The following is a 20,931-nucleotide window of genomic DNA, read 5'->3' on the forward strand; positions in this document are numbered from 1 at the left end:
AACTTAGGCCTAGTGGATTCCTGCATGGACATTTAGAGAAAGGACTAAGACTTTCCGTAATTTCACACTTTACTTGACTAATCACCAGAAACTGCCCTAGTAATGCCTGTAATAGAAGTACAAAAACATGGTCTACATGTCTCTCAGGCAGAGAGGTTCATTTTGAATTCCAGGAAATATTTTTCTCCACAGTGATAAACAAAGGCCATTAGCAAGCTGGGCTCTTTGAGAGACAGCCTGGCCTGTGGGCTAGGTGCAGGCTGTTGTCTGAACAGTTATGCAATATGTATTGGACCTCTGGCGATGGCAGACTTTTAGGTGATAACTTTATTTTGGAAAGACTCCGTAGGAAGAGAAATTATATAAAGCACATGCTGCCTCTGAACATATTTTGTTTTGTTTTCTATCATCACAGTTATTGTTATTTGTACTATTATAATTTTGCATATAAACTGTACTAGTCTGGATTCTATTAGAAATGTCTAACGATACTAGTCCAGTTCTCTCGTATGTGGGCTTGCTCTTGGTTAAGAGTGAGGGGAGGCCAATAAATGGTCTGTGATCTCAGGCAGTTAATGTTGCAAATGTGCGTCCCTTTCAGGTATTTTTGAGAGAGGTTCATGGGACACCTGTCAATTTTCTCCGGTCTATATGGTCAATTGGCGTACTTGCACTGCTGGGGGCTAAGGGAACTCTGTGGGATGTGACCAGGAGTGACCTGGTATGCAACAAATGCAAAAAGAACAACTGATGGACAGGACACTGGACAATGTCAAACATTCACCCAAGTACAGCCTTGACTGTGGGAGAAGGTTTGCATTGTGCAACTTTCCGTCAATCGCCTGCTCTTTTTGCTTCTGGTATGCAACAAAAGAGCAGGGAAAACAATTCTACTCTATTTTCATCCTAAGAGTCTCAGAACTCACAGGTTTGTGAGTCTACGTGTGGCACAACTATGGCATATTTCAAGAGACTGCGCCCCCTAGTCTGCAAGTTCATGTGGGACGCCCTGATCTTGTCTCGTTGCCTGTCTAACAATTTCAGTATTGCTAGAAGTCATTGTGGGTATGGGTGTGCCCACGGTGGGCCCACTATGGCGAGGACTTGGATTTCTGGGAATCAAATGCATAACCCAGCCCTTTTCCTTCTCTCAGCTGGTTTAAAAGATTCAAAATAAAATCAGGTGTAGGCATCGGATTTACTACAGCAAACCGAGACATATGGCCTTGACACAGTCAACCATCCCATGAAAATGGGAAGGAAAAAGGCAGAAACGCTCTTACCATACAGGCATCCCTTCCAAACACATCCCGGACGTCTCGAACAGGCTGCTTGCTCTTCTTCCGCATTGAGCGCGAGTACGTGTCCAGCCTGCGCTGTACGGCCGCCGCCTGGGTCTTGGTCAGCGTAGACAGCAGAAGATAGTTTTCAGCGTCTGCGGTGTGATCCGTGAGCAAGATGGACAGGCCGGCATCTTGGAGCCAATCCGCTTCGATCTCTCCCTCTGGAATACAAAGTCAAAAAGGATGTTACGGACAGAGGGAAGATGTATCATCAACATAATGAAAGCAAGAATATCAAGCATTGGCAAAACCAATATGTCTCCTCGTTATGACCAATAGCTTTACCTATGCCTTTAAGTGATGATCTACAGTGGTGTGCTTTATACAGCATGTTGTACAGTATCAGCAAAAAAAGTGACGTAATGACTGGACTATACTGAAGGCACGTCCAAACCAATGTACACGCCAACAGAATGACACAGGTACCATTGGATTAATTTTTTATTTACCGATCCAAGATGGCGGGCACCAATTGGATCAATAAAGAAAAAAAGTACGATGTTTTAGCACAAAAGAGCATATTTACAAAAAAAGGGAAAGTAGGGCTAAGAAAATAAGGGAAGGGAGAATGGAGGAGTGGGTGAAGGTGAGGAGGGGAAGAGCATCACACAAGGGAGAGAGCAATACTGGGCGCAGGGGTAGAAGCACACATGGAGAGAACACAGAGTGTGGTGGACAGTAAAACATGGCGCTCAGGGGGAGGGCAAAATCACATGTAGGTAAGAGAAACTTGGAGAGTGTGGGGGAAACAGAGAAGGGTGAGAACACAGAATGCATGGGGGTGAGAGATAAGTACAAGAGAAACAAGCATTGGAAATGCAATAGGTCTCGCATTAGGAAAGTTTGAGCGATTGTTATTGTAAATGACACTTTTTTATGTATGTGTTGGTTTTGAAAATTGCAAAATTAATAGCTTTGTCAGTTACAATGTCAATAGTTTTAACTTTCGCAAATGTGACACCTATAGCATTTGTAATGCAATGTGTGTTGTATTTATGTGACTTAGATGTATTGATATTACAAATAACAATGGCTTTTATTTTTGTAAATGATTAATACTTAAATAAAAGTTATTTTAATTTACAATGGCAATACCTTAAACGTTTGTAAATAAGTTTTGTGAAGATTATGTTCAGTGTATTTTATTGTGACGAAAATCCAAGCACATTGCATTTGCACCTACACACACACAGAGCCACACACACACACACACACACACACATATAGATGTGGTGGATCTGGGGGATGTGGTGTTGGTGGATGCAGTGGTGGTGGATGCGGTGGTGGATGTGGTGGTGGTGGATGCGGTGGTGTTGGAAGTGTTGGTGGATGTGTTGGTGGATGTGTGGTGGATGTGGTGGTGGTGGGTGTGGTGGGTGTGGTGAAAGTGGTGGTGGTGTATGTGGTGGTGTATGTGGTGGTGTTGGATGCGGTGGTGTTGGATGCGGTGGTGGATGTGGTGTTGGTGGATGCGGTGGTGGTGGGTGTGGTGGTGGTGGATGTGGTGGTGGATGTGGTGGTGGTGGATGTGGTGGTGGTGCATGCGGTGGATGTGGTGGTGGTGGATGTGGTGCATGCGGTGGATGTGGTGGTGGTGGATGTGGTGCATGCGGTGGATGTGGTGGTGGTGGATGTGGTGGATGTGGTGGTGGATGTGGTGGATGTGGTGGTGGTGGATGTGGTGGTGGTGGATGCGGTGGTGGTGCATGCGGTGGATGTGGATGTGGTGGTGGTTGTGGCGGTGGATGTGGCGGTGGATGTGGTGGTGGATGTGGTGGTGGATGTGGTGGTGGATGTGGATGTGGTGGTGGATGTGGTGGTGGATGTGGATGTGGATGTGGTGGTGGATGTGGTGGTGGATGTGGTGGTGGTGGATGCGGTGGTGGTGGTGGTGGATGGGGTGGTGGATGGGGTGGTGGTGGGTGTGGTGGATCTGGTGGCGGTGGATGTGGCTGTGGATGTGGATGTAATGAACAAAACAATTGCCAGTACTGTGCACTAGTTTAAATCCAAGTGAAAGAAGAAGCTCCTAGTCGCTACTTCCAAAACAGACCACTCTTTCAGTCGAAGTTTCTAGTAAAAAAATTAGAACTCTTTTATTTATTCTTTCTGATGTCAAATTTGTTTGTTTTTTATGTATATTTTTTGCAAAGGAAAGATTTTTCACATATAAATGTACATACATGTATTTACAAAATCAAACATTTAGCATATATAGAAAATGGAGGAGTAAAGCTTTTTGAAACAGGGGGAATGATGGATTGTGGAGACACTAAAGACACAAATAGACACAAAACACGTGTACACAAGACAGTGAATATATAACTGACATTTCTGGGGCGCGGTGGTAATTGGTGATATAGTTTTATCAAAAATCTTCAACTAATTAAGTTGCTGCAATTTATAATGGAGCTAAATCCTAATCCTATTAACAATCACAGGAGTGGTAACATACAATACATGAGCTCCAAAACATCGCAAAAGTAACTAAGACCAAACAATATTTCCCAATATTTTTCTATCACTCTTATTTAGAGCACAATTTGATCTAAGGCCAACAACTTGGCACGAACACAACTACCACCTCGGTCGACGCGTTTCGAATCCTTCAAGTATTGTAAAGGATTCTCTTCAGGACCATACAAAATCAATCTGGAAAACACAATAAGTGAAAGCGTTCTGTCAGTGAAAAATGAATATAAAAGGAGGTTTAGAGATAGTAGTAAGCTGAAAAGGATTAAAAACCATGAATCAGAACGAGGCCATAGAGTAATCATACTCCATCAATATATATGGAGGGGAGATTTTTTGAAAAATACTCACTAGCAAGTAGCTATGTCAAGTCCAGCACAGCGAAAAGGAGTTTAAATGGACAATAATTTCTAAAATTGATACTGACCCTAGAGGCGGAGACGTAGAGGCCAAGCTGCGACAACGCGAGGCAATGCTAATACTGAAGTTTAATACCACAACACAAGGTCTCAATGAAATGTCTGAATTATACAAACTGTAAACTCTTTCCTTGAGCAAATGTCTATATCCAGCACATTCATTCATCCCCCGGCACCCTCCTTACATCGCTCACTTTGGACTTCCAGCCCCATGTGACACACCTCCAATTCGTATTAAACTTAGATATTCTTCAGAAAATACTTCCAAGCTTTAAAGCATATTTCTCCGTTTGCACAAAGCTCATTTCCAGTGTTTGTAATTATTTCGCAACAGAGACGATATTAGAACAACAGCATCACAATGCAGAAATATGTACTTAGGGCTTCGCGTCACATTTGAAGCGATACTACAACTCCCATGAGGCATGCGAATCAACCCGGAAACACCGCCCATTGAAATAAGGCTAACCCGGATCTAATCGGCATCGCGTAAATACACAAAGGCGAACTAATCTGGAGGAGACAGACGGCGGATCTCAAGTAAGGAAGGATGGTACGATACACCCTTGCACAGCGAACCCCGTAGAGCATTAAAACTGTGCACTATAGTTTCAACTTTGCTATGGCAGCCCGCGCTTGCACGAAGGGCGAGGCAACACCCTGAATGTCAGCTCCGTCATAGAGAGGTATCCCTAGCCGCTTTCTTATACCGCGTCAGAATGGCCAATCTCTCGACGCCCCCCCACGGCTAGCCTAGTGGCCATGCTAAATTGTCTCACAAGATGCCATCACCATGTCACGATTAGCCTAAGTAACAGCCTCTCCTATCATTTTCCAGAATTGTTCTCGAGGTGTTACAACCCGAATTGACTGAGCGCAGAGGAGTGCCAGAGATCCACACTTAGTGTGCGATAGGACTTCGACCTATAGCTGGACTTGACATAGCTACTTGCTAGTGAGTATTTTTCAAAAAATCTCCCCTCCATATATATTGATGGAGTATGATTACTCTATGGCCTCGTTCTGATTCATGGTTTTTAATCCTTTTCAGCTTACTACTATCTCTAAACTTTATTGAAACTCTGCGACAGGTAAGCTTCCTGAGAGTATGTGGTGGCTGAATGTGAGTTGAGAGTCTCTCCTTTATATTCATTTTTCACTGACAGAACGCTTTCACTTATTGTGTTTTCCAGATTGATTGTGTATGGTCCTGAAGAGAATCCTTTACAATACTTAAAGGATTCGAAACACGTCGACCGAGGTGGTAGTTGTGTTCGTGCCAAGTTGTTGGCCTTAGATCAAATGGTGCTCTAAATAAGAGTGATAGAAAAATATTGGGAAATAGTGTTTGGTCTTAGTTACTTTTGCGATGTTTTGGAGCTCATGTATTGTATGTTACCACTCCTGTGATTGTTAATAGGATTAGGATTTAGCTCCATTATAAATTGCAGCAACTTAATTAGTTGAAGATTTTTGATAAAACTATATCACCAATTACCAACGCGCCCCAGAAATGTTATATATTCACTGTCTTGTGTACACGTGTTTTGTGTCTATTTGTGTCTTTAGTGTCTCCACAATCCATCATTCCCCCTGTTTCAAAAAGCTTTACTCCTCCATTTTCTATATATGATAAATGTTTGATTTTGTAAATACATGTATGTACATTTATAGGTGAAAAATCTTTCCTTTGCAAAAAATATACATAAAAAACAAACAAATTTGACATCAGAAAGAATAAATAAAAGAGTTCTAATTTTTTTACTAGAAACTTCGACTGAAAGAGTGGTCTGTTTTGGAAGTAGCGACTAGGAGCTTCTTCTTTCACTTGGATTTAAACTAGTGCACAGCACTGGCAATTGTTTTGTTCATTACATAGTGGCGCAGCCTTACTGTGCTTATCGCCAGACCCGTTAAGTTTCGTGGTGGATGTGGATGTGGCAGTGGATGTGGCAGTGGTTGTGGAGGTGCATGTGGAGGTGGATTTGGAGTTGATGGTGGATGTGGTGGTGGATGTGGTGATGGTGGATGCGGTGGTGGTGGTGGATGCGGTGGTGGTGGTGGATGGGGTGGTGGTGGATGGGGTGGTGGATGGGGTGGTGGTGGATGGGGTGGTGGATGGGGTGGTGGATGGGGTGGTGGATGTGGCGGTGGATGTGGCGGTGGATGTGGCGGTGGATGTGGCGGTGAATGTGGCGGTGAATGTGGCGGTGAATGTGGCGGTGAATGTGGCGGTGAATGTGATGGTGGATGTGGTGGTGGATTTGGAGGTGGATTTGGAGGTGGATGTGGAGGTGGATTTGGAGTTGATGGTGGATGTGGTGGTGGTGGATGTTTAATGAGCAATTGCACAGCTGTGTTCCATTTACTCATGTGAAGTTGCACATCAGTTAAAGTTAGCACGTGGAAACGATTATTAGCAGGACTTAAAAAGAACTGGGTACTGTTGTAGTTCAGGCCAGCCAGCCAGAAAGAAATGACTGAACGAAAAGGACCCCATTTCCTATTTCCCCTTGTGACCTCATATTTATTAAATTTGAATTTGAATTTAAAAACATTTGTATAGCGCACTTCTACCACGCGGTTTCTTGGCGCTTTTAAATTGCGAGGAGGCAAACATTAGGATTATTACTGTTCGTGATAACCTTAGAGAGTTTGTGAGCACTGTGCCTTTAGTGCATATGCGAAATTGAGACCCACTACTCCAATTCGAAAATGCGGATCTTGTAGATTTGTTAAGCTGCTCGCATTAAATCCAGCACTTGGATTGTGACTATAATTATACAAAATGAGATAATTCAGTCCGTGTTTTAATAGTCATTTGTTGGCCCATCAATTGGAGGTGGTAGGGTGAAATAGATCAGTTAGCCTAAAAAAAATTCCTACGTTTTAATTTTTATGATGCTACTGCGGAAATTGAGCGTAAAACAATGAAAGTTACAAGTTTATCATTATTTATCACGTGAACTATATCAGCCATGCGTCAACGCCATTATACATTATAAGCAATCTCTTTGCAAAAAAAAGTAAGAAAGCAAATATGATAATAGAGAAATACTGTACACACCCGCATCGATGTGACTTTGAAATGACATTTAGGTAAGAGATTGAACTCCACACGTTACACGTGCTCGAGCCTGGTGTAATATGCCAGTTAAGGTAATTGTTCAGGCAGGAAGGTTTGAGTGTTAGTAAGTACGCTTCATTTGTAGCTTAAAAGAAGGCAGCAGTCACGTGTGGGGGAAGGGTGGGGTGCTGAGCAGAGTGCCTGTTGAAGAAACTGAATTTCCTTCAAGGAGACCCTTTCATGCGTGTCGCGCTCACTGTCAAATAATCAACAGCCCCAAGCTAAGTAAAATAAGTCAAACTTCAAGTAAAGCATATGTTTGGTGACTTCCCATTCCCCCTTTCATGAATTGCAGACTTGCCACCGCGAAAGTGATGAGGAAATAATTTGGGCGTAATTGTGTTTTATAAAATATAAAAGTTTTAAATAAGTTACAGGAACATGTCAATTGGTTGGTACTAAAATAAAATCGACGAGCTGGCGGAGCCTGAATTCCGTGTTGTATGCTGGAGGGGGAGGTGTGCTGGGAGAGAGAGTGGGGAGGGGGCGGAGCGGAGCGGGAGGAGCGTCGTGAGGGGAGAGAGAGTGGGGAGAGGGCAGAGCTGCTCTCGGCAGGCTGGGGAACAAATGCTGCTGGGGAAGTGGTGAGGGGAGGTGCCCTGAAGAAATGCGACACGGCAGGCAGGGGAGGGGGCGGAGCGGGGGTGTGGGAGGAGTGCGGCTGAGGGAAAAGACGTGCAAGGCAGGCGGCTGGGGGCATGTGCACGCGCTTTTAAGCTCAATGCGCATGCGCATTGAGCTTAAATTTCACGGGCACTGCAAGGAATCGCCACGATTCCTTGCAAGTTGGTTAAAGAGTGTTTAAGCCCCCATAGTCTCGCAAGATCGATGCGCATGCGCATCGACAGGCGAGACATAAAAATCACAGAGTGCAGGGTGGGCCTTTGGGATGTGCACACTGTGGAGAGACAGAGAGCTGGAAAACAGATAGCAATCTCATGGAGTGCTTAGGTGAAAAAGAAAAAAAAGTGAGTAGTGAAAAAGTTAGAAACCAGCCATTCTGAGAGATAGTAAGGAGATGTTTCCCAGCAGGGATAAGCACATGATGGGCAGGGAAAGCCATTGAATAAGAAGCAGGCAAACGAAAGTCAAAACCACCCAACGGTAATCAATGGCTGGGCAATAAACCCCTGCGAGTGCTTGGTAAGCACACAAATGTATTTTGCAATCAGACAGTTTATGCTCAGTTTGGTAGATCTGACCAATAGACTACCAGCACATTGCTGCACCACCCAGGAAACTCTAGGTAGCTTGCACACTGACACGCCCAACCCTCAGCATTTATGGTAACCTGCCCTATGATAATAAATTGCTTATGGCCAAAGGTTAGTGTTGTCAGTTAGGTTTGTTCTTTTACTTTGTTATTGCCATACAAAGGGCCTGATTTAGAGTGACTCTGTCCGTCAGGGTGGCAGAGGAAATTATGCCCGACAGACGCCAAATTTAGAGATCACCACTGGGTCAGTACTAATCCCTGTACCTTGATAGTTTTGTCATTGAGGTTCCCGTCAAGTTACAAAAAGTTTGGGGGGTGACCATCATTGAAAAGTGTTAAAAGTTTAGGGAATGGCTGGCAAAACCTGTCTTTCAAAAACCAACTCCCAAGTGAGAGTTTTCTTTTGAAAAACAAAAGCAAATGATCCCCACGCCCTGGGAATTTACTACTAGGATGTGGGGGTCCATAATTCTTTTTTTCTGTTCTTCACTACCAGGTTTTCCTCAGCTGTGACACATGGTAAAAACATCAGACCGTCCACTGTAAATAGAGGGAGCGGTGGCTGGCTTTACTCCGATTGCCAGTACTCCATGGGTGGTAGCTTTCTGTCACTGGAGCAGACGGGGGCTCAGCCGATGGAAATCCAACGGTTCATCAGTTTCCAAATGAGGTAAGTGAACCATCAGTTTGGTGGTCTGGGTACTTTGTGATTTTTGAGATAGAGTACCCGGTCCATCAGACTTTAAAACACCCCCATAGTTCTTATTTCAAACATCCTCACCAATGTGACGGCAAAAACTAAGGTTAGGGCATTCCAGAGAGGACAATTAAATACCTCATTGTAGCAATTTACGACTTTCAGACCACTCTGCCCATGTGATAGATCCACACAAATTCAAGTTCTGTATTATAAAGGGGCTACCTATATATTGAGTACGTACCGGACACCATCCATCGACTGAGTCAGATTTTCTTTTGTGAACCTTATCAAAGGGAATAGGTCTTGTACAACTACAAGACCTCTTCCCTTTGATAAGGTTCACAAAAGAAAATCTTGCTCAGTCGATGGATGGTGTCAGTAAACAGTGCCTAATGTCTTGTAATCCAGACCTAGACTCTCATCACACTTGCAAATATTTTGAATCTGTCACTTTGAAAGAATGGCTTAATTCAGGCCCCAGTTCCTCATATTTTTCCATACTTTTACTGTATTGGAAATAATTCCTTCCTCGAATGACTTTGTCTTAGACTTAGAGGGTCTAGGAAGACAATTCATGAGTAACAACTATTTTCCTGCTGGAAGAGAGACATATTCATCTCCCCCCAGGAGACGCTCGTTTGTTTCACAATAGTTGGAAGCAGTCGAAGTAAGCTCAAATTTAGGGAGAACTTTCGTGGCTGGTTAGCAGAGGAATGTCTAACACATAAACAGAGAGTCAGGTGGGAAATGGATGGGCGAGGTAGACGCAAAGAGGATTTTTTTAGGGGGGGAAACAGGAGTGACTGTTCCAGGTTGCCACTGTGCTGATAAGTGGGATTTCCATGCTTCTTCGTGACACTAGTATTCATTTCTTAATACCAGGTACAAAGAGAGGCACTGCACTTAATGTAAATGTAAATGTCAAGGTATTTGTAGAGCGCACTGTCACCAAGCGGTTTCCTGGCGCTATTACTCATACCGCTGTGGAACCCCTCCTGGCTTTCCCTGTGAAGTGTCCACTCCTGGGCACCCCCAGGGTGAAGCCAGGCATCCACAGCGCTGTTGGGGCCGGTGTGGAGGTTAAGCAAGCTATTGCCCAGAGTTGCAGCGTGGGACCCATGATTAGAATAGGCACCGAGGCGAGAAATCAGGTCCGAGGAATTATGAGCCCAAGACCCGCCGAGGCGGGAATTGAACCCTGGTCCCGGACCAGAACTCTGCATCAGGGTCTGCCGCTCTAACCATTGAGCCACACTCCTCCACTGGGTTTCACTGGGTTTCAATTTGCTGCTGCTGGAGTTGAACCAGCTAGAAATCAGATTTCCGTCTAGCAGAGTTGAACCCCCAGGCCAGATCCTTGTCTCGAAATGTATTAGAAATAAAAATTTCCCTAGTAGAATATTTTCCAAAGAAACTCACCTTAGCAGGAAAACGGGACTGTTACGACCTCCTTCGACCTGTACTGCCTCCCTTCCCAGCTAGAACCGCCTACAGCAGCAGTTTTGCCACAACAGGAACTACCACCATTTGGATGTCCATCTGTATTTAGGGACAAAACCAGTCTGCTGTGCTCCTATTTCTGACTTACTGCGAGGCGATCTGCTGCTGCCTGGACCCTTTTGCTGAACAGAAAGCATTTTCTTGACCCTGCAGCCTGCTGTGCTTCTTGACCACCCGCCTCCCGCCGCCTGACCCCTGTTCCACCTCGGGGAGAGGCCGCCGAGCGGAGTGCGGGGAGGATAAAAACTACAACTCCCAAGAGCCTTCGGGACGCAACCCGCGTCAATTGCGCGCCAGGACGCGCATAAATTACCAGTCACCCCGGTCGAGTGGGGGACTTACTGCGAGGCGATCCGCTGCTGCCTGGACCCTTTTGCTGAACAGTAAGCATTTTCTTGACCCTGCAGCCTGCTGTGCTTCTTGACCACCCGCCCCCCGCCGCCTGACCCCTGTTCCACCTCGGGGAGAGGCCGCCGAGCGGAGTGCGGGGAGGATAAAAACTACAACTCCCAAGAGCCTTCGGGACGCAACCCGCGTCAATTGCGCGCCAGGAGGCGCATAAATTACCAGTCACCCCGGTCGAGTGGGGGACTTACTGCGAGGCGATCCGCTGCTGCCTGGACCCTTTTGCTGAACAGAAAGCATTTTCTTGACCCTGCAGCCTGCTGTGCTTCTTGACCACCCGCCTCCCGCCGCCTGACCCCTGTTCCACCTCGGGGAGAGGCCGCCGAGCGGAGTGCGGGGAGGATAAAAACTACAACTCCCAAGAGCCTTCGGGACGCAACCCGCGTCAATTGCGCGCCAGGACGCGCATAAATTACCAGTCACCCCGGTCGAGTGGGGGACTTACTGCGAGGCGATCCGCTGCTGCCTGGACCCTTTTGCTGAACAGTAAGCATTTTCTTGACCCTGCAGCCTGCTGTGCTTCTTGACCACCCGCCCCCCGCCGCCTGACCCCTGTTCCACCTCGGGGAGAGGCCGCCGAGCGGAGTGCGGGGAGGATAAAAACTACAACTCCCAAGAGCCTTCGGGACGCAACCCGCGTCAATTGCGCGCCAGGAGGCGCATAAATTACCAGTCACCCCGGTCGAGTGGGGGACTTACTGCGAGGCGATCCGCTGCTGCCTGGACCCTTTTGCTGAACAGAAAGCATTTTCTTGACCCTGCAGCCTGCTGTGCTTCTTGACCACCCGCCTCCCGCCGCCTGACCCCTGTTCCACCTCGGGGAGAGGCCGCCGAGCGGAGTGCGGGGAGGATAAAAACTACAACTCCCAAGAGCCTTCGGGACGCAACCCGCGTCAATTGCGCGCCAGGAGGCGCATAAATTACCAGTCACCCCGGTCAAGTGGGGGACTTACTGCGAGGCGATCCGCTGCTGCCTGGACCCTTTTGCTGAACAGAAAGCATTTTCTTGACCCTGCAGCCTGCTGTGCTTCTTGACCACCCGCCTCCCGCCGCCTGACCCCTGTTCCACCTCGGGGAGAGGCCGCCGAGCGGAGTGCGGGGAGGATAAAAACTACAACTCCCAAGAGCCTTCGGGACGCAACCCGCGTCAATTGCGCGCCAGGAGGCGCATAAATTACCAGTCACCCCCGTCTCGCGGGACGCGAGCGGGACGCCGGGCGAAGCCCGGGCCAAGGGCGGGCCCGTTTAATCCCGTTCAAGCCCGGGTAAGACTGGACTGGGCCACCCCCCTGACATTTCTTTTCATTTATATTTTGTGGTTCTACTAATACCAGTAATCAGGTGTTGTTCTTTTGGATTCTGGTATTGTGTCCCCCGATTCTGCTACAATGTCACCCAGAATCACCAGAAATAGCAAACTTACTCACACTGCCCAGGTCATAGGGCCAATAGATCAATTCATTGCCAAGGCGAACGATGCTATCAATCAAGGTGTCCTCCTATTAGAAAGGAGGGTCTCGCAGGACTTAGCTGCAGCCAGGCGTTCCTCATTGGGACTTCTGGCCTCCGCCGTAACACCTCAACGCATCCTTGTCCTTTGTACACAACAAGAGACCCCAATGGTTCCTGGGACTGTAGATTTGTCGGTGTCTATCGACCTTTCCACAACACAAATATCCCAATCCTCTGCATCCCATCTCCCCCCATCGCTTGAGCGAACCCCGACCTTGTTCATAAACCCTCCAGATGAGGACCTTCCATCCCCCTCCACGAGGGGCCAGAGAGAAGGTGCTATCCCGAAAAAGAGTAAGGGGAAAAGAAAAGGAAATAAGAACTCTCTTCTAAATAATAGTAACACACGACAGGATTTCCCGTCACAACTTGTTGAAAACTCTCCCTCTTTAGCCCAAGCTTTAACTCACTCGGCTAACTCCCAACAGCCGACCACCGTTTCTACGTCAGAAATCATAAACCTCCCATCTGACACGCACAACCTAATTTCGAGTGGCACCACGTGCATCAGACAGGATCCAGCTACATACGATACCCACATGCTGGCCTCTATTGAGGCTCTAATAAAGCAGCATCTCCAACCTTTAGAGGTATCATTAGCAAAAATCGAAAAATCTTTAGCTATATTAACTTCTGACTTAAAAACTAAGAAAAGCTCGATCCCTATGCCCTCACTCTCTGCGGCCCCAATACATAACCCAAAACAAAAAAACCCTGGGGGAATAAATCCTCCACAAATACATAAAGCACCCAAAGTGGTAAACACCACAATGGCGGCCCAACAAAAACCAGCGGCCCAACAAAAACTAGCAAATACAACTTCCGCAAACCTGCAGCATACACTAGCCAATACAGCTGCAAAAAAGTCTACCGCTCCTGCTACTTCTTCCCTCCCTGCCCCGCCTGTATCAGTGGGCCACCCCACCAACCCACCAGCCACGCCAACCCCAGCAAAGACACCAGCCCCAAAAAAGACGTCAGCTCCCAAAAAGACACCTGCTCCAAAGAACGCAGCCTATAACACTAGACGCAATGGAGCGCGCCCAGCTTACCTCCCCCCAGAAGCAACACCATATGTTATCATTATGGACTGGGGTCCCAGAGCTACAAATTAAATCCGATGAGCCCGGTTGGTCCCTAAAAAACAAGGTACTACATTGGCTGTCAATGAACCGACCACTTCCCCCCTATGCTAACAACAGAGTTGTATCAGTCCGCAGAGTTCCCTGGGTAGGGAAGGAGCCAAAATTGATCCCAGGGGACTGTATAATAATAAATTTTGAAGATCCCCAAACTGTGGAACTTATTTCCTCATGGGGGCCTCAAACTTCTCCTGAAGGAATCTCAACAAAAAGATTAGCCTTTTTCTACCCCCCAGCTAAATCCCTACCATCAGGCTCTGAATGGAACTGGACTCAAGTAGGCAATTGGAACAGTAAAATGAACTGGCCAACCTGGCCAGGACAAGGAGGCAGGGAAACCATGCCATTTCCAGATTGGAGGGGTGTTTCCACCTATAACAGGTTTGACTGCCTGGAGATGGTGGATTGACCACCAGCAGTCCAGGGATTGGATAATGGGATCTCACCCCTACCTGATCTACCACCCTCAATGCTATCAAGCCTCTCTCAATCCTTAAGTCCACCGGCCAAAGCGATATCTTCAACAACTACAACAGATATAACTGAAACAGATATAACTAATACAGAAGTTGAAGATTTCCACCAATGTGACCTCACCTTGCCCTCCACTATTGCTACGATTGTTACCAATTCCAACCATGGTGTATCTTTGCCTTCCCCCCTTAATACCGTTTCCTGTGCATCCCCAAAAACTCCAGCACAGAAAGGAAACTCTGTACCCACTAATGAAACCTTGATGTTCCATTTAGTATCAATATTGTTTTGGAATGTGGCAGGTCTCCGAACCAAGATTCTATCGGCATCCTGGCTGGACTTTGTTACCACACACCAGATAATCTGTTTGCAAGAGACTTGGTCAATCGACCCATTGCACATACAGGGTTACCTAACATTTCACTCTCCGGCCTGCCCATCAATACATGGCAGACCAATGGGGGGCCTTGTCATATATATCTCAATTAACCTCGAAGTAAGAAAAATCTCCATACTATGTACTACCCCAAATTATCAAATTCTTCTGGTTATTTTTAAAAATGGTACGTCATATAGTATTATTAATTTTTATAACAATTTATCCCAAATAGAATGTATGAAAACTGTGTCTGCAATTACCGTGTTTACAAGCGAACAACGCGCTAAACATCCATCTACATTGTGTAATGTAATATGGGGAGGTGATTTTAATGTACAACTGTGTCCAAACTATAAGACAACTGATTGTGGCCTTTTAGACGAACATGACTGCCCGTTGACACATTTTACCCACTCCCCGGTAGGAGACTCCCTCAATGAAAGCTTAATGTCTCTAGAATTGTTGTACGCCAACGATCTTGTAGACCCCCCCGTGGATTTTAAATCTACTTTTCACGGCAGGGGCTGTTTTAGCACCATAGATTTTATTTTGTGTTCTTATTCTTTAAAGGGTACACTTCTTCAGTTCACCACAGGAACAGAGGTATCCGGTGATCACTTCCCTAACAGTATTGTATTAAAGCGATCTATGAATGTTCCTCACCCTTCACGGAAGAGCTTACTGACTCAAAATGCATTAACTATGGATAGAACTAATGGTTATTCAGTGAAATGGTCTCGGGTAGACCCACTAGTAACAACAACTAAGATTGTAACTAAAGCACTCCCTTGGATAAACACCTGCCTTGATGAGGATTCTACCCCCGAGCAAATTATTTCCAGTTTTGGGGAAATCCTCAAAACTATTCATAGCGAGTTAGTCCGAACCCACAAATCAGGTACTCATCCCGACCCAAAATGGTTTGATACGGCATGCCGAAAAGCACTAACCGCCCTAAAGAAAGAACTCCATAATCCAATTAGAGACAAGGACAAAATAGCCAAGTTAAGATCTGAATACAAGCAGGCCCAAATCAGATGCAAAAAAGAGCATAAGAAAAAACTGTGGGCCCAGCTTCACGAGAGCTGCCATACAAAGGACAGCTCCCAGTTTTGGCAGGTAGTAAAATCTCCATTTATGCATGAGGCCAACACCCATCAACACTTAGACGTAGCAGTGACCGCGGATGAGTGGGTGACTCACTTTTCTAAGATCTTTAGTGATCTCCCCCCGGTCAGTGCGGCGCAATGCAACCAAGTAACTGGGTGCCCAAGAAAAGTGGTGTATCCAATTGATCTATTTTTCACCTTGGGGGAGGTTATAAGTGCATTATCCTCCTCAAAAACTGGAAAGGCTCCCGGCCCGGACGGCGTCCCACTAGATATATTTGTCTCTAACATCGATTTATGGTCCCCAATTATTACTCCGCTAATGGCGGCAGTGTTAAGCACTGGACTTTTGGATTCCTGGTCCTCCTCCATACTTCTCCCTATTTTTAAAAAAGGGGATAGAAATAACCCTGCCTGCTACAGGCCCATTTCCCTCCTGGATTCACTGGGTAAAGTCGCGGGCCGCCTAATTCTTGATCGTTTACAGGATTGGGCGGCAGAAAATAACATCTTTACCGACCTCCAGTACGGATTCCGGGAGGGACTGGGTACCGTAGAACAGGCTTTAAACCTGACACTTCTAATAGGAAAGTATGTGGGAGTCAAACGGGGTAACCTATTCATGGTCTACGTCGACCTTAGCGCGGCGTTTGACTGTGTAATTCACGCTAAGCTATGGTCTATTTTGGAGGAGTTGGGGGTCGATCCGCCGCTATTCAAATTTTTGCGCGAGCTTTATTCTGAAGCTTCGGCTAGCGTAAGATTTGGAACAGGTGGCGAATTAACATCTTCTTTCCCAATAACTCGCGGAGTTAGACAGGGTTGTGTCCTGGCTCCCTTCCTGTTTAATTTATACACCAATGGTTTGGAAGCAGCCATGCTCGAAGGGAGTCAGGATTTACCTACCATTAACCATCGCCCTATCCCAGCATTGCTTTATGCTGATGATTCAGTAATCTTCGCTAGGTCCCTGGTACAGCTGCAGAAACAATTGGACAAATATTGTAACTATATGCTCTCACTTGGGTTAAAGGTGAATAAGACCAAGACCTTTGTCATGCAAACAGGGCCCAAGGTGAAAAGCTCCAAACATCTTTGCATCGAGCAATCCAAACTAGAACGAGTTAGGGAATACCCCTATTTGGGTATCCTAATAGATGAACAGCTAACGTGGAAAAGGGCATTGGTAACTAGAAAACTGCTTTACCAACGTGCTACCTCTGCCCTGGTTTCATTTTCCAGAAAAATGGGTAAGCCATCCCCCCCCCCGTACTACTTAAAATTCACCAAGCCAAATGCCAGAGCATTGCTACATACGGAGCCGGTGTATGGGGCTATGTAAACACGGCTGAACTCCAAAAAATACAAAACGGCTTTGCAAAATACCTGTTGGCCCTCCCACAGAGCGCCCCCACATACGGATGCCATATTGAGCTTGGGATTGACTACTTAGCTGATTACATCAAATGTCAACCAATGCTACTATGGCACCGTATCTGGTCTAAGCCTGAATGTCATCTCACTCGTGCCTTGATCTTAGACTGCTTGGGACTATCATCCTGGAAAAAGATTCCCTGGTTGGCATATGTTGTCAACTTTTTGAAAGATTTGGATCTTAACCAATATGTAATAGAGCCATCACTAATTAGTGAGCTAAGCAGAAAAACCCTCAAGTGCCACTGTGTTAACCATCTTAGGGAACTTCGTTTGAGCGGCGAAGTACCCAAGCAATCAAATGCTCACATCATGATGGTCCAAGTGTCACCAGGTATACAGCCTTATCTCACATATTATTTGTCCAACCACGAAAAATACCTACTAACCAGGTTCCGTTTTAATTTGTTTTTCCGATTGGTGACTTTTCCAAACACATTAAATTGGTCTAATGACTTGGAGAAATGCCCATGCGACAAGGTCTCGTCCCACACCACCATGCATGTAGTCTTTTTCTGCCATTTCTACGCCATAACACGCAAACGCTGGGTTTTGCCAGTGTTGCGTCAGATGGGGCTGAGGACCTGCCGAGCGGCGTTTCTAGCATTGCAACAGCTAGAATCACAATACGCGGCAAAGAATTTAGCCATGTATTTGAAATCATGTTTAACAATCCGTAAAGCAATAAGAAATGAAGACTTAAATCCATGAAATTTTTTACCATGTAGTTGATTGAAAGTGTATTTTCCCTTTTTTTATGCTTCTTAATTGTACTATAACACCGTAATAACAATAACGTGTTTTTTTATGAGAATATGTTTTAAAAATTATGATGTACTTTTTATGGTTAACAAATTGTTTAATCGAATAAAAGAATTTGAACTGAACTGATAGGATGAGTCCATAAATGTATCTGCTGTTGGAGTAGGAAGGGGCCCCTGGTATCTGTGCAGACCGTCAGGCGTTGTTGGATTGTTTCCTAAATTTCTCTTCAGTTATCTCTCTAAGCACTATAGACGTTTATTCAGGGCTTTAAGTGGGATGACAAAACTGGGGGGGGTCTCTCAAGGGGGCGTGGTCAAAGTAATTAAGGGCCTGGCTTAAAAACACGTATGCTAAAAGTGTGTGCTTCGCATGGTGTGCCGCCCGACTTGTATTTTGTTGTTTCGGTCATTGCATCCAGATATATAATACAACAAGTACCATCATACTTACAACAAGTCAGGACTATTGGTTTTGTCAAAGATTGTTAGTTGCATAAGACAAACAAGCAGCAACTGTGGTTTGCATATAATATTGAAAAAGCTTCCACATAAAGCCCTGGTGACACCACAACAATGTTGTTGCTCCTTAGTTCCAAACAGAAAAGAAATACAGGGAGAAAAGGACTCTCGTTAAAGGATTTTCCTTCCCCTTTAACGCTCGAAAAAACGGACCTTCTGTGGCACGGCAAAATACAGAGCACGCTAGAGACCCGTTTCGAGGCCTCCTTAAAAAAACTGCCGGTGCGCTGACCCCGTGAGACCCGGCACACTTAAAGCCCTGCGTTTATTCATTTGATCGGCCACTTCGTTGCGAAAAGGTCCTCTCACCTGCATCGCGGAGCAGGCGTGCGTGCTTCTACTTGCAATCTTTCTAACCTTCGGCTACTATTGGGAAGGCAACAATGGCGGATTACACTATCTGAAGGGTTGTTGCAGAGTAAGCTCCATTTCGAGACGCTGTAATAAAAGAGAGGAGACGCAAAAGCAACAGAGACGAGTGATCGTTCTAAGATCTGAGACTTCCCTTTTCCCTTGGTTCGGGCTAAGTAGAAAAGCTAGAGAATGCTGCCACCTTGTGGTGTAAACTGGTTATATTGATTTCCATTAAGTACAGGCATCAAACGGAAAGGGGGGGGTGCTTTTCTCGTGTATGGCTGGGGCTAGAAATCTATCAGATTCATTGAGGTACTTAAGCACATTTAGAAAAACAAAACACTTTATAAAGTGAAAAAGCGACAGTAAAACGATGTGGTTGATTCGGTGGAAACATTATGAGGTCATGACAAAGGAACGGTGGGGTATGGGCAATGAGGTCCCACTGCAGAATGGAATGAGGGATCCGTGAGTCTCTCATATCTCAGATATTCATTTACCTTGGCCTGGATGGGAGCCGTCTGAAGAGTCGAGGGGCCCCTGAAGTGATGAAGCCCCTCTACGCAAGTAAGAACATGAGTATTTCATAACAAATTATGAAACTATACATCACTGAGCCAATATAGACATTAAAGGCCTAATTAAGATGTCAGTCTGTAAGCCTCCAACAGCTCGTCGGAGGCTTACCGACCGACATGGTATGTTTACATTCTGACCGCCGAATTAGAATGTTGGCGGTTGTAGTGTAAACCAGACCAACTAGGATTCGAAGTGCTCAAAGAGTCCGTCCACCAGTCAGAAACGTCAGAAACTGCACATAATCCCCTAAAGACGGCGTTTATGCTGTCGGGATTATGATGTTGTTTTTTGACAGCCTTCCCTGTTTGGCCTTTCTGACATGAAAAAGGCTGTCCAAGAGCGACTCTGGAGGCCACTAGTAGGGCCCATTTTCCCCTGGCCCTCCGGATTGAGGCCCTGGGGGCATCTATCGTGCCCCCTTCACATCCCTACACCTTGTGGAAGACACCTTGGCGCCATGAGGTGCCTTCCACACAGTGCAGGGATGTGCAAAAACGTCCATTTTACAAAGGGAGCTTGTGCTTGTGCTGCGGCTGGTTTCGGACTGCCGCACAAGCTCCCATTGTAAAACTGGAAGTTTGCGACCACTCCATGTGCAGTCACATTCTGATTCAGTATGCAGAACCACTGACCTATGGTTGACCAGTTTCCTCACCAAAATGGTGTCGGACATCGTAATGAGGGGCTGAGTATTACAAGATACAGTCACGCGAGGGGAAGTGGCGAGGCAGTGCACACGTGTCAGTTCATGAAATGAGCTTGAATGTGATCTTTGTCTGGCCTGGTCCACAAAATGGAGAAGTTCTGCTTGATCTTGATAGAAAGACATCTGACGAGATAAAAGAGTTCAGATGAAAAGTATGTTACCTTGTCCAATGGGGAGAAAGTGTAATGTGGGACGCCAAGTAGGATGCTACTTCAACATTATCAAATGTTGTCCTCGCCAGAGTGTTGATGAGGGACTTGGTTCTAAGAAAGAGGCTTGGGGAGTGCACTGAATCCATCCGATATATATATATATATAAAACTTGGTGTGACTGCAGTCGCAAATACAGAAAACACCCCTACATCACAATACAATCAAACCAGAGAAATTTTAAAGCACGGGCAATGTGTGCATTCGAAAGGCATCCCCGGGAAAGAACTTAAACTCTCTCGCTCACCTGTCTTTTTCTGTACCTCAGACTGGCTCCTTCTCTCTTCCCACCTCTCACTCTGATTCGGTCTCTCTTTACTCAGTGTCATTTTAAGGCATGTTGTCCCCTTGGAGAGACATATTACAATTGTTTCTCTGTAAACCAGTTTCTTTAACCTTGTCACCATTCCGGTCTGAAATAGTAGAAAATGGCTAATACAATTCAGGTATTCCAAACAGTGCCCCCCAAAACCTGGCTTGATTGGCCCCAAAAAATTCACAGATAACTCTGAATTATCAGACAGCCACCGAGGCACCTAATGGATGGAATTGTACTTCCAAGAGAAA

The 20,931-nt window shown here is 45.8% G+C and overlaps 1 protein-coding gene across 4 annotated transcripts in view; it reads right to left on the reverse strand.

Moving 5' to 3' along the window:
• ARHGAP40 (Rho GTPase activating protein 40) overlaps positions 1–20,931 on the reverse strand; it is a 475,540-nt gene that overhangs the window by 100,242 nt on the left and 354,367 nt on the right. For all 4 annotated transcript variants that reach the window (XM_086932262.1, XM_086932263.1, XM_086932260.1 and 1 more), the window contains one exon: positions 1,284–1,504. In XM_086932262.1, coding sequence (XP_086788388.1) covers positions 1,284–1,504 — 221 coding nt within the window. The remainder of the gene's footprint in view (positions 1–1,283; positions 1,505–20,931) is intronic.

Source organism: Lissotriton vulgaris, chromosome 7 (genome assembly GCF_964263255.1).
Source record: "Lissotriton vulgaris chromosome 7, aLisVul1.2, whole genome shotgun sequence".
Classification (NCBI taxonomy): domain Eukaryota; kingdom Metazoa; phylum Chordata; class Amphibia; order Caudata; family Salamandridae; genus Lissotriton; species Lissotriton vulgaris.